The sequence below is a fragment of the Myotis nattereri genome (genome assembly GCF_964212035.1).
Source record: "Myotis nattereri genome assembly, chromosome: 9".
Taxonomy (NCBI): Eukaryota; Metazoa; Chordata; class Mammalia; order Chiroptera; family Vespertilionidae; genus Myotis; species Myotis nattereri.
In genome coordinates, this window is record NC_138084.1 from 35757174 (window position 1) to 35771624 (window position 14451).

Here is a 14451-nt window from a genome sequence, read left to right on the forward strand (position 1 = left end):
CTCCCTTTCTCTCTGTAAAAAAAAATCAATAAAATATATTTAAAAATTTTTTTCAAAGTCAAAGTGCATCCAGTTCAAGCTCCTACTCACCAAGGTCATTGAAAAGTTTAATATGGGCTTTTTTTCAGCTCCCTCTCTCTTGGGTTCTATCAGAATTCAGGACTCAGGAAAGATGGGGTAGGAGAAGGGTGTCTGCTCTCTCCCTGTGGTAACCACTAATCCTTGTCCAGGTCCATGCAGTCCCTGCAAAGATGACATCTCTGCTGGCAGTCCCTGCTGGTCCCTCCATGTCAGCACTGCTACAGAGACCATTCTCAGGGTTTTGTTAGCTTCTCCTTTGGGGCAAGGAGAACTCAGATCTTTGGTCACAAAATGCCATGTCTTTTCTTTGGAGGAGTGAATGGGATGGAGAGAGAAGGTGTATTAATTATTTGCACATAAACCCACAGCAAGAAGAAACAAGACATGAATTAATGGCCCAATAATCTCCTTGGGTAGGAGTAGAAATAAGGTACAGCTCGCTGCTTTTGCAGACAGTGGTCTGGCGAGACAAGGTGAAGAGAGCTGGCTTCGTCTGTGCTTACATTGAGTAGTCACCTGTGGCCTGGGTTAGAGGCACAGATTTATGTCATGGCACTGATGAGTGGCTCTGTGTCTTCTGCAGGTGTGGCAGTGTGGTGGGAGCGTGGAGGTCCTGCCCTGCTCTCGGATTGCCCACATTGAACGAGCCCACAAGCCCTACACTGAGGACCTCACTGCCCACGTTCGCAGAAACGCCCTCAGGGTGGCCGAAGTCTGGATGGATGAATTTAAAAGCCATGTGTACATGGCATGGAACATACCCCAAGAGGTAGGGAGCTCCCATGGGGATGGGTTTCTTGGGGCTTGGTGGGAAAAAAACAAACAAACAAAAAACAAACATAGGACTAAATCCTCTTCCCATGGGTCAGTTAGTCTTGTTTACTGTGCTAGAGTGGACTCTTAGCCCCAAAATATACTACATGCTGAAGAAAGGGGGCTGATGATGCAGTGCTATGCCATGACTTATCCCCACCCCTGGTTAGCATGCTTGATGGAGGACTTCTCTCCAGACCTTAGTGTCCTCATTTTAAATGAGAGAATTTGACCAGGTAACTCCAAGAATACTTGATGTTCTCAGGTTCTCAGCTTCCCTAACATTCAGTGCTTCATGGTCCTGACCTAAAAAATAATGCCAGCCATTACCAAAATCACAAAATGCACCTTGACCTCCCTGTAGACTTAGATTCAAGGTTCTCCATCAAATCTTTGATCAAAGAAATAAGGAATGTCCATATGCCTTGGGGATTTATTGAGCCACATAGATGGAGATGGGATACACTCCCACAGGGACCCTCAGGAGGAAAAGGGAACTATTCTGGACATTTTTTAGGCTGCTTCTAACCTTCACAGAACCCCATCATTGCCTGCCACTATCCTCTATCCCTCTAGTCACCTACACTTAAGAAGTACAAGAAAGAAAGAAATGATTCTCTAGTCAATTTATTCAGCCTTGTCATGTGTCATATGGAAATGACCTTGAACTGCTGAGTTGGAAGAACCCAACAGATGCCAGCCACAGGATCCCAACCTGCTTAGCAGCCTGTCTGCCTGGAGATCATTGCTTATGTTGCATTCTATGTGTGACTGAGCTGTTGACTACATGACCTCCTCCTCTCCTCCCAAGGCCATGGCTTCCCTTGGGAGTCCTTTATAATACCTCAGCTCTTTCTTCCTAACAGGGCAATGATTGATTTTTGCTTAAAGTTTCCATGTGAAGGCTCTGTTTTCTGATTTCTCTCATAAGCTATTGACTGAGTGACTGAGAAAGTAGGTTGGGTTATGGATACAAGCTTTTAGGCAGCCTCCCACCCCCACCCACCACTGTCACCAACATGGGGGAGGGACTTGAGTTGGGTTGCATACTCCCACCACCAGTGAGATTTCAGAATTTGGGAGGAAGAATGAGAAGCCAACAAGTACCAGTCAGAGTATGCCCAACCCTATGGATCCCAAGATTGCATCCCTGACAGTAGGCGTGTTTCTAGGGAAACAGTGGTACCTTCGGGACCCATCTGGGGCTGTGGGCGTTGGATCACAGTATTCTGGGCAGCATGCTGAGCCCTGCTGTGGGTGTCCTCTAATAGAAAGACGTTAAGAACACTTGGAAACTCCAAAGAGCTCTCCAGTGAGGCGTTGCTAAGGGCTCTGCTAAAGGACTGGAGTCCTGTTCATACTCTTGCCCCCTTTCTCTCTGTACCCCCAGGCTACAAATCTCCCCCAACTGCAGCTGCCAGATATTGAAACCATAGCAAATTCAATGAGAACTGAGTTAAAAATAATGGAAAACGATGAAATGCAGTGTCTGTCTGTGACTCCTCAGGGTTGTAGCTCAAACCAAGTGAAGGGGGTGGGTAGGCAGTGGTAGTGAATCCCAGAAAGGCAGATGAGACGTGGGAGTGTCCAGGATAGAGACTTAGGCAGAGAAGAAAGGGGGTCAGTGTGCTTCCTACAAATCTGTCTCTGGACCCCCTTGTTCTCTTTTATGTCCAAACTCCCTCTTATAGCTCTTTTCAAACTTCTGCAGAGTCAATACCTGTTCACTTCCCATTCACTTCTCAAGTCACATCCTAGTACTCCATCGAAACTGCTTTAGATAGTCATCATGGACATTTTAGTTTTTAACCTACAGGATCCCACCTTCCCTTGTAATTCTGTGCTCCCTTGGGGCCATGATCCCACACCTCAGAATGTCTTCATCTCTCTCCACTTGCTCCTAATTCCTTTTGGGCTCCTCTTACTTCCACTGGATGCGTACGTGTCCCCAGGGATCCATCCTTTGCCCCCTCCTCTCATATGCACCATCTCTCTGGGTAATCCTACCTATTCTTCGGTTTTGTACCCACCTATCTATGTACAACTTCTGATTGATATCCCGAGCCCTGACTTCTACTGTTAATTTCAGACTTACATCTGACAGCTTCTCCTGGATGTTCCCATGGTGCTCCAGACTGAACCTGACCAAAACTGAGAACAGCTTCCCACCCCCAAATCGGCTCCAGTTCTTATTCTTTACCTCAGCTCGTGATACCACTGTCTGCCCAGACATAGGAGCTTGAAACTGAGTATCTTATTTTAACCTCCTCTTTCTCAAACCCCATTCCCAGTCCATCACCAAGCCGTCCTCTCCCTCCTGCCTCTTCTCATGTAGGAGTTCAGGCCTGTCTCATCCTCCGCAACAGTTTCCATCTTGATTCCCTGGTTCAAGTCTTACCCCTCTCAAATCTACTCTCCACACTAGCCCAAGTTATGTCTTAAAAACCTCTCAGTGACAATGTTATGCCCTACCTAAAATTGTTAAATAATTCTCCAGTGTTTGACACAGATTCAAGATTTCTCCTTTGCCCACCCACCCTGTTTTGGAGTCTGCAGATTGCCTGGACTATGGGAACTGTCCGTAGCTCCCTGTCCATTCCATGCTGTTTCTCACCTCTGTGTGTTTTCCAGTTTTGTCCTCTCTGCTTGGAATTTCCTACTCAAAACCCCTTCCCCAGCTTCCACCCTTACTGACTCCCCTCCATCCTTTTAGAGTCAGTGCCAGCCAGGGAGAAGACTCCTTTTTGCATGGATGTCTCTGTCATTGCATCATCACCCTATAAAAGATTGTTCTGTTATATAAAGGTCTCTCTCTCTCATAGACCAGTGGCTCTCAGATCTGGCTGGACTTGAAAATTACTTGGGCTTCAGCCCCAGAGATTATGACTTAGTTGGTTTGGAAAGGGACCAGAAATCCTTTTTTTTTTGAAAACTCGGGGATTCTAATGTCCACCTAGGCTGAGAACCACTGCCCTAGACCATGAGCTTCCTGAGGACAGATTGTGTTTTTCACATTTGTGTCACCATGCCTAGCATAAGGCGGGTCACATGGTCAGAGCTCAGTAAAACCTTGCTAATGTTTATTAACAGATGATTCTGCTGGTCCTGGGCATAATCCCTTCCTCCCTTGGTCCTAAAAGCACATCTGCAGACCAACTTGGAGAATCACTTGGAGAACTTTAGAAAAAACACCGATTCTGGGTCCCATCCTCAGAGATTCTGATGGTTACCGTGTAGGTGCCAGAATCTATAAAAAGCTCTCCAAGTGCTGGTTTGGGGCAGTCAGATTCCAAACTCATCTTTAGCATCACCTACTCCAGGCAGCCTTCCTTGAGTGCTCACTTCCTTTCCCTGCCATCCCGGCTGCCCCACACCATGAGACGGACTAAGAGCCTTTCATCTGTTGTCCCTTAGCACTCTCTCTTCCCTCCATGCTCACACTGTGTGTAGTCTGTGAATGTGTCTGGATCTTCCAGACTCTCCTTTCTGGCAGACTGTGACTTCTTCCTATTTGAATACACAGTGGTTAGGGCAGCACCTAACACCTACTAGGCACTCAGAAAAGGTGAGTTGAATAAAAAACAAAGAAGAGAAAGTATAGATGCTGCATGGCCTCCATGTTTCCTAGCTGCCCTTAATGTGGTGACGTCCCAATACTGTACCTTCACCTCAGTCACAAGCACATCTGTTTTCTATTTACTTAACCTTTCCTCTACGGCATCCCAGCTGCAAATGTGGAGCTGGAACCCTTCAACCGTGCCTAGTGTCTGTCTTGGCAATTAAATAAGTTAACGTATGTAAAGACTCTGATCAGAGCCTGGCAAATGGAAGGAGTGTTGCCTCTTGTTGCTGTTATTGCTTCTGCCTTCTGCCTTTGCACCCCAGCTTCAAAATGCCCCTGCTGGGCACTCATCCTCTCCTGCTGCTTTTTATGCTGAATCTTCCCAGGCTGTGCACTGAACAGAATTGACTCTCACCTGCTCCCTCACCACGTCCAGTCTCAAGCATTTAGAAGGCTAGAGGAGCCTCCAGCTCTCGCTTCCTTCTACTTGAATTGAAAATCAGTTTTCTTATCAATAAACAGAAAGTCAGTGTGCAGCAAAGCATCCAGATTTTCTTACATGGGGTTCAGGGACTCTAGACTGGCCCCTGCTGAGTGCCAGGGGTGACTAGCCATGGTGCTCGGGTGACAGCCCTTCCTTAGCTTTGGCTGCAAGGAATTGCGTGTGGCTGCACACATGGGCAGGAATACTGGACAGCTTTGTGTGTGGCTAAGTGTATTAGCTTCCTAGGGCTTCCAAAACAAGTTATTCCCAACAGAGTGACTTAGAACAACAGTAATTTATCCTCTCACAGTCTGAAGGTCGGAAGCCCAAAATCGAAGTGCGGGCAGGGCCGTGCTCCCTTCAAAGGCTCGAGGGGAGGATCCTTCCTTGCCTGGTGCTCCTTGGCTTATAAATACATCACTCCAATCTCTACCTCTGTCTCTGTGTCCAAACCTCCCTCTCCTTTCTCTTATAAAGATTTAGGCTCAGCCTTAGCCGGTTTGGCTCAGTGGATTAAGCGTCAACCTATGGAATCCCAGGTTTGATTCCGGTCAAGGGCACATGCCTGGGTTGCAGGCATGATCCCCAGTAGGGGGTGTGTAGGAGGCAGCCAGTCAATGATCCCCTCTCATTATTGGTGTTTCTATTTCTCTCTCCCTTTCCCTTCCTCTCTGAAATCAATACAAATATATATTTTTAAAAATTTAGGCTCACCCTAAATCCAGAATGATTTCATCTCAAGGTCTCTAATCTACAAAGACCCTATTTCCAAATCAGATCACATTCGGAGGTTCAGATAGACAAAAATTTGGGGTGGGGAGACACTCTTCAATCCATTCCACCAAGTAAGTATTCAGCAAAGGAGGAAAGATACATTCATTGTTTTTCTAATAACAAGGACCAAGGTGAACTTCTCTGAGAAAGTTTGCTTATTTCTCAATTTCTGCCCCCTGCTCTGAAAGAGTTTCACACAATTTACAGGAAACACACGGTGCAGAAGTGCTGAACCATTCAAACGGAAAGGCTTAAGTCGATTAATAAACAGGAAGAGGAAAGGGTCGTGACATCCAGAAATATAAGCCACAGAAAGCTCTGATTCTTGAGTCTCTTAGAAGTCAGAGTACTGATGGCCCCTGACCGGTTACATCTCTCCCACCTTCGATTGCATCAGAAGGAGGGAGACGAACTGTCCCCAGGTCCTGAGTATAGAAAGAAAGTTTTCCCAGGGGAACACAAGTTCTTCTAGTGGCTCCTGGTAAAAGCTGAGGCATAGTGTTCATTTTCCATCATATAAAGGCAATTATAGCAGGAAGGGGGGAGGCCTGGATTCAGGTAAATAGCTTTGCGATATAAGGATAAAGTGCAGACAAGTTTAAAGGGCCAGTACTTCACAGGCGCCTTGGGGTGGGGTTACATTTAGTGCCAGTTGCTGTGTTCACTTCATAACCACTGTCTCCACTCCGGCTCATTAGTGTAGTTCAGGTGATGTCTAGGCCAGGGGCACCGAGATAAGCCGAACATGTCTCCTGACCACAGGGAGCCAGGGTCCAGCAGAGAGGCCACGTAGCCGTCAGGAGAGGAGACTAGACAAATTATAGAGCAGTCACCCACCGAGAAGTACTCAAAAGACAGGTCTTCGCTGAAATTCCTCCCTAGGACACTGGGTCTCAAACGCTCAGGCTGCAGCAGGTTCACATTTTTATGTTACCTGCATTCTGTTGGGCAAAAGTAAATGGAATTCTTTTATATTTACATTTTGTTTTCACTGGACCACCCCCCCCCCCACCCCCACCCCCGCCATTGTCTGATGTCAAAAGCTTGTTAGGATCATGTTCAGACACATGCAGCAGCCATCTTTGTGATTTTTCTCAGACATGTCAGACTTAAACTCTGTCAGTTTCACTGTCATTCCAACCCCAGTTTCTGATCCCCTGAGCTGATCTAGACCCAGCATTCACACATCCACCATGTGGGCCACAGTGCCGGTGGGAGAGCTGTGATCCCCATCCTCCTCCATCTCCACTCTGGGCTGCTGTGTAATGAGATGCCAAGGTTCCTGGCTCCATGGTGCCATCTCTGAGATGCCACCAAGTCTCCATTCTCTGCTATGGCATCAGCTCTGTTTCAGCCGACTCTGTGCCCTATTCAACAGCTGGTGTGGGGCTCAGGGACACTCTGTACTCTCTCTCCACTTGGTGCTATGACCACAAGAAACATGGGGGCTTCTCTCTCCCCCTCCCTCAAGGACACATTCATGCCGCCAATACCACTCCTTGCTGCTGCACCATGGTGGCTCAGGGACCACCTTTCTGACCTACCTGGGAAGTGTGGGACACAGGTACCGTCTATGCTAAGACCCCCAGCTTAAGGAGAGAGTCTGCTTCTCTCACTGGGACTTGGCCTCAGGAGGCAGAAGGGCAGCCCCTCGCAGATTCACGGGGAAAGGTTAAAAGTACGCAACTCACAGCTCCATTTATTAATGGTGGGACTTCGGCAAGTCACTAAAGAGGTCACTTTGTCTTAACTCCTTGTCTGTAAAATGAGGATTAGATAGTGCTACTTCATGGCTTTAAATGGAACAATATGCATAAATATAAAGAAATCTAATAAATAAGTATAAACATATATGTCTGATTCATATAGAACAGAGCCTAGCACATTGTGATACCAGCCTCGTTGTGATGAGCATTAGGAAGAGTATTAGAATTAGCACTATCCCATCTTCTAATCCTTTTCCTTCCACCTCCCTCTGCCCCCACAACTCAGTCTCTCAGCTCTCTCTTGAGGTAGGAAAAACCCTTTTCAGACTATATTCCTCCCACTTTTTTCACCTACAGCCAGACTACAGGTTTCTGTTGTTGTTGTTGTTTTAGTTTAAAATGTGAGGATTTGCCATCGTTATTTCCAAAGGCCTTTGATGACAGTCCCCATCAACGTTGAGACCTCGTTTCACAGTCCAGGTGGGGATGCCTATGGGTTAGGTACCTGTTGGGAAGTTCGAGTTGAGTTCCCTTCATTAGACAGTCTCCAGGAATCCTGGTGGGGGAGGACTGGGGAGAAGCGTGCCCTGGTGGTGGCTGCATCTGTGTTTGCACCCCGTGTAGGACTCAGGAATCGACATCGGGGACATTACTGCAAGGAAGGCTCTGAGGAAGCAGCTGCAGTGCAAGACCTTCCGGTGGTACCTGGTCAGCGTGTACCCAGAGATGAGGATGTACTCAGACATCATCGCCTACGGGGTGGTAAGGAGCCGCCCCTTGGGTTTCCATTCAGTCACAGACAGAGAACAAGACCAGAGAGATGCTAGTTTCTAGAGTTGTGTGCAAGGCAGCCTTTGCTTTCCTAGCCCAAACCTCCCCAGTCCCTTACAAGAGGCACTTAGTCGCTTCTGCTAGGCCTATGCAATTCAGCTCTGGTCCAAACATCCATATTCCACTTGATAAAATAAAAACCTGCAGTTAGGTTAAGATCCCAAGGCCACATGACAAACACCCGTTGTTCCCCAGGAGTGGGTGCCTCCATGACTCCACTCACACACAAAGCCTCCTGAAAGGAGTTCTGGGAAATATAACCTTGAGTTTGCTGTATTTTGAGGGATGTTTTAGTACTGCTCATTGATTGGTCCCCCTGTTGGAGGCGGCAAGATGGAGGGGCAGAGCACAGGCAGACCTGGTTCCAGTCTTGACCAGCACACTTCCTAGGCAAGTGTCTTAATGTCTATGGGCCTCATTTTTTCATACAGTAAAGGGGTAAAAGAAAGTCTAAGATATATAAATGTATTTTCTACCTAAGTTTAAAATACTATTGTTCCAATATCCCCAGGACCATAAAATTCTTATGGTATTTTAAGTGATACCTGATTGATTTTGGGCTATCTCACCTGATTTTTGTTGACTGAACAAACACATAAAGTTTTTCTACTGATAGTTAAGTGCTACCTACCTCACCTTGTGTTAAGATGAGGAAACAGAGAGGCAAAGTGACCTGCCCATATTTATGCAGGTAATCAATAACACTGAGTCTAAAACATCAGCTGCTTATATCACCTCAATTCCTCCCTTGGAAGAGTGTCCCCTCAGACCTCTCTGATATCCCAGGATGGAAAGTTGAAGGTAAACTAAGGCCTCTCCCTTTGATGACCTGTTGTCAGAGCTAAGTTCAAGGGCTGCCTCAGCAGAAACGTAATGGGCACAGCATGCGCCTGGAAGGGGAAGAACCCTTGTGGAAGAATTGGCCTCTGTGCTCTGTGGGCCTCCCAATCTAACATCCTTGGATTCTTACAGAAACAGAGCTGAGATCCCAGGAATTCCTCTTCCCACCTCCTGCAAGGTCTCTGTTGTCTAGGGGACCAGCCTGTAAGAGGAAGACAGATCCTCCCACAAGTGTTGCCATGGGCATGGTTGGCATGTCCTCAGAGAACCGCCCACGGGCCTCTTGCCTCTCCACTCTCAGGCTGTTATAATTCCAATGTCAGAAAACTCAGCAGGTGCTGTCCAGCAGTTACCTGAGACTCCAGATCCTGTCACCATGGAAACACATTGGATTATGAGGTGCCCATTAGCCCTGCCTCCCTCCCCAGAACTATTCTGAGGACACAGTTGCTACTGGTGCTCCTACACTGCCCATATTAAGTTGCATGTGCTGCTTGGCTATTGTTGGACCCCATCCGAAAAAGACAGTTAGGCAAATATAACTTCAGAAAAACGATTAGCCCAAAACCTCTGTGAGCCAGACCAAACAGTAGTAGCCAAACTCAGCCAAAGATGCAGGGAAAGCAGTAACAGGGGAGATGTGTGCCGTTCTGGGTCTAGGCCAGGGGCATTCTTGTCTTCCAAGCAAAAGGGTCCTCTCTTACAAACACATACAGCAGGTTGACCATGGAGCCCTCTCGATGCCACACCCAATTCTTAGGGCTGACGGAGGTTTCTGACCCCTGCATGCTCATCTGCCAGACACTGTTTAGGACCCTGCCAGCCTCCCTCCACTCCTGCCTCCTCCAGAGGCTGGGCTCTGACATGAGCAAAGATACACTTGCTTGTCAAGGAGCATAATGAACCCTCAGTGAGGGCAATAGGGTGAAGATGGGTGAGGCAAGATGCAGCCACAAGAACAAAAGGATTTGCTGGGGCTGAAATGCTCTTCCTGGTGATTATTTTTATTCTGAAGTGGAGAGGCCAAGTGTCTTTTCAGACGTAGAGTTTCTCATTCCTTTTTCCCTCCAGCCCATGCCTAAACTACCTTGCTCAGGTCAAGTAAGCCCCTGGGACTGTCAGTTGGGCCAGTATCAAGTCTATATAAACCAGGCCATTAATCCACTAATCGGTCCCATTAATGACTCCTGCAGGCTGAAGGGCCTGTAGACCTGTTGTATGGGCCTGGGTTTCCCCTGGATCATTGAGCTCCCCTGGGAGAGAGAGTGGCTTTGGATTAATTCCATCTCTGGTGCTGACAGTAGAGATGGAGCAGCACCTGGAAACAGACATGCCCAGCTTCTGAATGTGGGTTTTGCTACTTAATCACTCCACAATAAGCAAAACCTTAGACCGTTTCCTAGGGGCATCTTTCACAGTCTCAGGATTGTCGCCATTTACCTGATGGAAAGACCTTGGACTTCAGAGACAGACAGACTCCAGCTCTGCCACTTGTCCAACTATGATGCCATTCAATTAGAAATGCCATTTACTTGTACATTTCAATCATTCATTCATTGCACATGTATTTACTGTCTACTGTGTACCAGAGCTGGCCAGTGGGAAGACTCCGGTCAGACAGGTGGAGGAGCTGGGGAAACATGGAGCCACAGCCTCGCACACAGCCTGGGTTAGGAATGGCTCCCAGAGTGACAGAGAAGCTGAGAACCAAAGGAAGAAGAGGATTTAGTCAGGCAAAGAGAAGACCAAAGCAGGGCATCCACACAGTGGGAGTAGCATTGCAGACAGAGAGGTGAGGCAGAGCTTCTGACTGGTCCACACTTCCTTGTTTTGAGGATTAGGTGGGATAATGCATGTAGCACACAGCACTTATATGCAGTCATAAAAATTGGTTTCTCAGGAGTTATGTTGCATTATCCAAGGCCACACAGCTGGAGCCAGGATTCCATCCCAGTCTGTCTCTCCAACTGTGTCAGCAGGCCACCTGCTAATGGGAAAGTGATGGCATAGCCAACGTGGACTTTATCAAGGGCATCACCCACCCCCTCACTCAGGAAGAACAAGTCTGACATCAAGGGTCTCTGGACCTTTCTCTTTGTAGGCGCAGTTAGCAGATCTTGCTAATGGTTGCAGTGCTGGGCTTCAGGTGTGACACCCCCCAGTCCCTGGGCTGCGGTAGAAGTCCAGAGTGTCTGCTATGCTCCTCCCGCACAGGCCAGCCAAGTAGTTGGTTTATCGTGAGGATCCGCTGCACAGACACTCCTGGGGCCCTGCCTAGGGAGCTGGCACATGTCCATATTTCTTCAGAATCTCCAAACCACGAGTTTGAGATTGAGCTGCTGTCACCCAGTAAAGAAAGGAAGCTCAAGAGAAAATAATTTGACTCTGTTCCTTGTCCCTGTCGAGAACAGGGTATGCATAGACCACACTTGCACCTCTGGTTCTGTCCTATTTCACATCCCTGACTCAGGGTCATTGAACTCCTGCCACAACCTGTCAGGACTACCAAAGCTCAGCCACTGCCTGCCGCTGGCCTTCCCCAATAGATGACCCACCTGTGGTCCATTGCCCTGGTCTCCCCCTGGATGTCGATTTCCAGCCTCCTGTTCTAAACAGACTGCTTTGGTTGCTGAGAAAAGCTATTTAAACTAGCTCAAGTTAAGGTGGGTAAAGATGCCACACACTCTCTTACGGACACAGGAGCTGAAGAACAGCTGGATGCGGGCACTCGAGCTGGGAAGCCATGAAACCACAGCAGTAGCAGGATGACCTGTCTCTAATTCTGTCTGCCTCATGCTTCATCTCCTCCTTGATCACAGCTGGATTTCTCTGCTTGCACGTGGCCCAACAGATCCCCCACGCCCAGTCTAAGTGGCCTTATAATCCTAGTGGCCACCACATTTGTCCTGTTGATTGTCTTGTGCTTGTAGGTGAGGATAAGAGTGACCTCTCTTCTCCTGCTCCCATCTGGCCCTCTTCTCTCTTATTCACCTGCCAAATCCCCCACCGTGGAGAACTCCCATCAACTGGGCCTCCACTGGGGCCTGGTCAAATCACTGCTGGATCTGCTGGGCAGTGAGGGCCTGGTCCCAGGTCCCCAAAACAGCTAGCATGTTGCCAACTTCCCCCAACCCTGAAGAGTAAAAACAGACGCCTATCCAGAGACCTCTGAAGGCCATGGTGCTCCTTTTGGGCAGATGGAGGGGAACAGCCTAGCACCCTCTTGAATGTGTACTTACAGGTGGATCTTTTCTTTTTACCTAGACTGACTCAGCTCCCCAGACACAGCTTGCTCTTTAACATGTGAATGCTTAATGTGAATGCTTGGACTTCTGGCCTCTGGCACTGTGAGACAAAGGGGCCGGTCTTAACCTCAGCACCTTTGGGCAAAGCAATAGTGCTTGTTGGTTTCCATAGTATTCAAGGGGCTTTGGGCTAATTATGGAAATGGAGCCTGTGTCAGCGGAAAGCTTGTTTCTCCTGATTTAATGTATTTGTTTCTCTGTTCCTTTCTCTTTGGTTGTGGCCGCCCCTGCCCTGGTGTTCAGCTGCAGAACTCTCTGAAGACCGATTTGTGTCTCGATCAGGGTCCAGACACAGAGAACGTTCCCATCGTGTATATCTGCCACGGAATGACGCCCCAGGTGAGTGCTCTTGAGAGCTCCCCGCACTGCACCGGGGTGTGCACGTGTGTCTGGGGGGAAGGATAGTTAAACTCTGTCTTGGGTATCCTGGACCCCGGGACTTGGGGCTTTTCATTAAGAGGTGTCCTGATGAGCAAAAAGTGAGAGTCGTGCCTGCCTTACCTGGAAGGAGGCAGGGAGCAGATGCTGGGATGCCAGGGTCTTCTGTTATGGAGAATGAAGAAGGTGATAACCTTTCCAGAGGGGCACCTGCCTCCCCTGGGAGAGATGGGTAAATCACAGTCCTGGTACTGGCAGCCATGCCCTGCCCTAGCAGGAGGAAACCCAGGACTCCCCCAAACTCCTGGCACCTGAGAGTCCCTTCAGAGGGCCATTACATTGCCTCCAGTTGTGTCCTTTAGTAGATTATAGCTGGGGCTAAAATGTATAGCCATAAGACCCCTTCTAGCACTTAGGACATTCTTCTGGCGGAGAGGGAAGAGCAGCTACCAGGAAAACAAGTTATCCCTGAAAAGTTCCCCATTCATGGCTTCAGCTACCCAGAGAAGATGTCAAGGACACAGGCAAAAGAAATGGTTTATTCAACAAAGTGCAATGAATAATCATTGATGGAGAGCTCCATAGGCTAACTGTTCCTACTTGACATTTTCTACGTTTACATATCTTCCAGAAGTGCACAATGATTTAAGAAAAGATATCTTAGTATAGAAGATATGTATATTTGTGTAATTACAAGTTAGTATTTAAAAGAGTTGTACCTTCCTTAATACATAACCAAAGGATATAATGATGTGTCACTCAATGTAATTTAGTGGGACTTCCCCACAATTGTCCATGGTTATCTCCACCATGGTTATCTTCTGTTTTGTTGTTCAGCTGCTGTGATATCACTGGTCAGTCCCAGGTCAGCATGTCACACTGTGCCCACACCACGCAATATGGCAGCTCATTCTTCATTACTACAATGGTGTGACGTTTATAATGGGTGGCTATTTTTATGCAAACCTTATATCTATCAACATGTAACATAGCATACAGAAACTCTCTTTCTGGCATGCAGATGGTCACCTTCTCAGTATGTCCACACATGGCAAGGAGAGAGAGAACGAGTGAGCCCTATCAGATCAGGGCTCTACCTTTATGACATCATTTAACTTTAACTTGAAGATTTGGAAAATTCTCAGCCTATCAATATTTCAAAAGGAGAAGGAGAAGGAGAAGGAGAAGGAGAAGGAGAAGGAGAAGGAGAAGGAGAAGGAGAAGGAGAAGGAAGGAGAAAACTTGTTCTGAAGAGAACACTGAAAGTATGACTGAACAACCATTTGATTAAGAGATCATGGGTGGGACTCATGGACTTAATCAGCCATTGCAGCAGCAGAAGCCAGAGATAGAGGTGAGGTTATATAAGCAGAGACACTGCCAGTTTGAACTAGAGACAGTGAGACTGGATGAAGGAAGGCTGTTGGACTTGTTCGAGTCTATAAGATGGGACCATGGAGCTGTTCAGTTGTGAGCAGGCACCATTCCTATTGTCACCTCACCTGTCTCTGGGTCTTTATTTTGTTTTACTCTCTTATTGAAGTATAATTTCACTCTCAACTGCAAAGTGTACAGCTCAATGAATCTCTATATTTGTAGACACTGTGCAGTCACCACCCAGATGAAGCTCATCTTCCCACTGGGCTTCCTCCTTCCTCCTCTTGGTCAGTACCTCCA

General features: G+C 47.6%; 1 protein-coding gene across 2 annotated transcripts in view; it reads left to right on the forward strand.

Moving 5' to 3' along the window:
* The window catches only part of GALNT18 (polypeptide N-acetylgalactosaminyltransferase 18), a 296162-nt gene that overhangs the window by 246766 nt on the left and 34945 nt on the right, over positions 1-14451 (forward strand). The window contains exons 7-9 of one of the 2 annotated variants that reach the window (XM_081099430.1): positions 665-850; positions 8045-8182; positions 12640-12735. In XM_081099430.1, the coding sequence (XP_080955556.1) occupies positions 665-850; positions 8045-8182; positions 12640-12735 (420 nt within the window). The remainder of the gene's footprint in view (positions 1-664; positions 851-8044; positions 8183-12639; positions 12736-14451) is intronic. The other variant, XM_081099431.1, reaches the window with a different exon arrangement.